Here is a 4,006-nt window from a genome sequence, read left to right as displayed (position 1 = left end):
CACACACACACACACACACACACACACACACACACACACACACACGCACACACTTCACTTCAGCATTGTACTGTTGCGTGAGTGTGTATTATAAAGACTGGGTGAGGTAGATTAAATGGCTAGAGAGGATTATATTAAGTTATGGTATATTTATCCTCTTCAGACCTATAATTTCCCCAATAACATCTTCAAGCTTCAAGCTCTGTGCACCTGCTCTCATTGTATTACACTTTTAGTATCTTCAATTTCAAAAGAAACACACACCAGCATCTATCTTTTTGAATAAAGTGTTCTGGTGTATGTTTGCATTTTTTTTGTGTGTTTGTTTGTGTGCCTCTCTACTTGCTTGTCTATGGGTTTATGGAGTGGGCACTTCCTCCCTAAAACAAGGCTGTTACTGTAAATGTCTGCCGCTATTAAATCTCTGTGTTGGACAAAGCTTGATTATGGCTGCAGACTCTTGGCTTTGATCAGAGCAGCCATCTAACTAATACAGCTTCCTCTAAGCTTGATGTAATTGGCTAAAACAACCTACCAAACAAGAAGCCTGATTGCTGCTGCTGCTGTGTTTATGTGGTTTGCTACATTTGTGTATGTTCAAGTGTGTGCTAGGGGGAAACCAGGGAGAACAGGATGCGAAATTAGCCCCTTATTTAACTGGTCCCACACATATGACCTGGGTCCCAGACTTCCTGAGTCTGGGGTTTGCCTGATCTGACATTAGTAGATGGTAATGACCCAGTCACTCGTTTCCCGCCCATCTATCCAGTGTAATATTACGCAACTCTGTATCAGGGTGTGTGCTGCAGCTCACACTTTTAGCCATGCAGTGAGGAATGACAGCAAAGATTAGGGGGAAGTTTAAAACTACCTTCGGGGTAAAGACACATTCATTTTTCAAAATTGGAACCTTTTTTAAAAGCTGAAGAAAGCTTGTCTGAGTCTCAAAAATATTTTTTTTTCTTTCTCTTCTGTCCTGCATGCCTTTAAATCTTCCTGAACTGAAACTCATCTCACCTTTACAAAATGTACTTGACCTTCTCTGTGTGTAGCTCTGAAAAAAAGTAACATTAAACACATAGAGGCTTCAGATTCTCTTCCTTTTGTAATTTTCTTCACTCATATTTTATTTTAATTTTTTCTTCTAAAGTTTATTTAAAACCCTCAGCTGATCTCTCTGTCTCCCTGCTTCCCTAGCAGCCATTGACTGTGTGGTGGGATCATGGGGTCCCTGGTCATCATGTACATCTCCATGTGGAGTTGGCAGCACAGAAAGGAGTCGTCAAGTGTCTGTTCCGCCTAGAAATGGCGGCACGCCCTGTCCTGACCTGAAACAGCGCCGGGGATGCTTTGGAAACAACGCCATATGCAGCGCTGCGAAAGGTGAGAATCTGACCTTTTCTACATGCCCCCACATGCGTGTGTTTGTGCACTGCTCTCTGGGGTACCACTTGTTATCACTTTCACTGTAGGTAGCAAGGCTTTTCTCCAGCACTATTTAAACGCCTCAGTTATACTTCACTGTTGAATCACTTTCCTAGTAGTAAAAGATGGAGCACAGAACACCACTTTGAGGTATTTGATACATTGAGTCATTTTGAGTCATGGGATGAGATGCTAAAGATGAAATGTGGAATGTGTTTATCCTTTGAATTTTCTGTAATTATAATAAAAACGAAGATAATCTTCAGTGGAAACAAGAGCTTATCTGACGTGAGTGTTGCCTTTTACATTTTCACCTTTTCCCCACCTGACTTGCAGAGGTGGCAAAGATCCTGCCTGATTCTTTCAAGAGGAACTTCAAGGACCCTTGGAGGCGACCACACATGCTGATGAAGGAGGAGAAGGCCAGGTAAGGCCTCCATTATCAGAATGCAAACAAACACAGAGACTGGCCCTACTGACCCAGCCAACCCACTTTTTTTTTTACCAGTTCTGGCTTCCATGTACAATTGATGCGGAGAGGGGTTAATTCGTTCATACATCCTGCACACCACATTTACTTGTGACTATAATTATAACCAACAATATACTTTGCTTTTGTGCCAGCAATCATTTTATATAAGAAATTCTTTTGGCATAAACTGCTTTTGTTCCAGCTTCAAGCTTCAAGGCTGCCTTTCAACTTCTCTGATATAACTGGAGTTTTACTTTTTTTTTTTTACAGGTTCATATCAGTTTTTCCTTAGTTTTGACTTAGTTTCAAAAGTCACTTTAAGAACAACTTTGTGCTCTAAAAGATTAGAGATTACAGACCAAGTCCAAGGTTGCCATAGCACGCAGAACCTTGAAATTGCTTTGACTGTGTAACATGCACGCTGTTATTGAATATTTGCATCATCAGATGACCTTTACTTACAAGGCAATCATTATCCATGTAAAAGGTAAACCCTCTCTGCATAGATGTCATCCCTGAGCTGATTGCAGATGGTCTCAGAGCTGGAAAAATCAGAAACTGGGGAATACAATCACTGCTGGTTTTCTGACAGCCCACAGCTTTTCACACGGATTAAAATGGACATTGTATTCCTTTGTTTTGACAAAGCATCAGGGGATGGAAAGCACATTACTCATAAATGTGAGCTAGGGTGATTTCACACAGACATCTGGTGCCCTAAAAGGTCCTTGTTGTCATGGTAATTGACCTAGGAAACTTGGGATAAAACAACATGAAATAATGATGAAAGCTGTCTTTGGATCTCTAGTTATAGCTGTAAAATTAGCTGAACGAGTGATATTTAACAATGTTGCGGTTAAGAATTGCCGAGGGGGGGGGGGTCACAGACATTTGGTAATATCTTTTCTGAATAAAGACATAGAGGTAGAGCAAGTGTGTGTGTGTGTGTGTGTGTGTGTGTGTGTTTAAGGACAGCATTTTTAGTGGTATGAGGAGTTTGCATTATTTAAAGTTATTCTGCCGCATGAACAAGTTCAAGTCTAATTAGGGGAGGGGAAAAAAGTGAAGAAACCACCCTTCAGCAGTTGGATGTGCACATGTACTGAATGTGCTAGAACGTCATTATACTTGTTATTTCAGCATTTAATTTGAATTTTCCCAAAGGTGTATGCTAAGGAAAGTTGCTGATGGAATCCATCAAGCATAAGTGATTATTTTCATTTTCTCTCCCTACCTTTACGTTTGCTTGTTTAACTTGTAAATATTCCTCAAAATGCAAGCATGCACACTGCAAATCAGATTTGAATAATAACGTGGCATAAGCTTAAAAAATAAGAAGATGTTTTCTAGTGTTACTGTTGGACAAAGTCTTCACACTGAGAAAAAAGCTGCAGCTCCATGTTTTCTTTGATAAACCACCCCACTGGGGATGATGTTTTGTCACAGCTGACTAAATCAGAGACAGTACAAAAGTGCAGAAGTTTAAAGTGCCTGCCAGAGAACACAGTGTGCAAAAAAACAAGCCTTTATTGTTTTTTTCAGTGCACAGACTGAGCTGTATTGATATTAGGATACTGCAGGTGACCGTGACACTGCTGGATCATCTTCAAATGGAACAAATCTCTTATCGGGAAGTTGGATTTGTCTTTTGTCTGGCAATGGCTGTTATCAAGCTCAGCTTGCGGGGTTGGATTATCACCTGGCTTCCAGCAATCAAGCCAAGTTAGATTGATTTTTTTATTTTGAACTACGTGATAGGATAGGAAAGAGGAGAGATTCCAATTTTTTTTAAAGTGTTAAAACAGAGCTTGTGTCTCTGTGTTTTCATCTGAATGTTTTCATGTTTTGTTAAAAGATGATTGGAGTGAATGATAACAGTTCAATGCTCAGTCCAAAGAACAAAAATATTAGATGTTGCACTCTTGCTGCAGAGCTGTGTGAGCTGCATGCTGCTTAGATCTCACAGGATTATGTATTTCTCAGCCCAGAAATGTGTGATTTCACCTTTTGACCCTTGTGTTTTTGCCAGATATAAAAATAAAATATATGCAAAATTTGGTCAATTATGTTTGACACTTTTCTTTTCTCTCTCTCTCTCTCTCTCTCTCT

The 4,006-nt window shown here is 40.0% G+C and overlaps 1 protein-coding gene across 2 annotated transcripts in view; it reads left to right on the top strand.

The window, feature by feature from the left end:
- The window catches only part of si:dkey-178e17.3 (somatomedin-B and thrombospondin type-1 domain-containing protein), a 13,196-nt gene that overhangs the window by 6,437 nt on the left and 2,753 nt on the right, over window positions 1-4,006 (top strand). The window contains exons 2-3 of one of the 2 annotated variants that reach the window (XM_032516444.1): window positions 1,201-1,383; window positions 1,762-1,852. In XM_032516444.1, coding sequence (XP_032372335.1) covers window positions 1,201-1,383; window positions 1,762-1,852 — 274 coding nt within the window. Of the gene's footprint in view, window positions 1-1,197; window positions 1,384-1,761; window positions 1,853-4,006 lie in introns of both variants that reach the window. The other variant, XM_032516443.1, reaches the window with a different exon arrangement.

This window comes from Etheostoma spectabile, chromosome 5 (assembly GCF_008692095.1).
Source record: "Etheostoma spectabile isolate EspeVRDwgs_2016 chromosome 5, UIUC_Espe_1.0, whole genome shotgun sequence".
NCBI classification, from domain to species: domain Eukaryota; kingdom Metazoa; phylum Chordata; class Actinopteri; order Perciformes; family Percidae; genus Etheostoma; species Etheostoma spectabile.
Note: the sequence above shows the minus strand (reverse complement) of the source record. Positions and strands in the feature narration are given on the sequence as shown.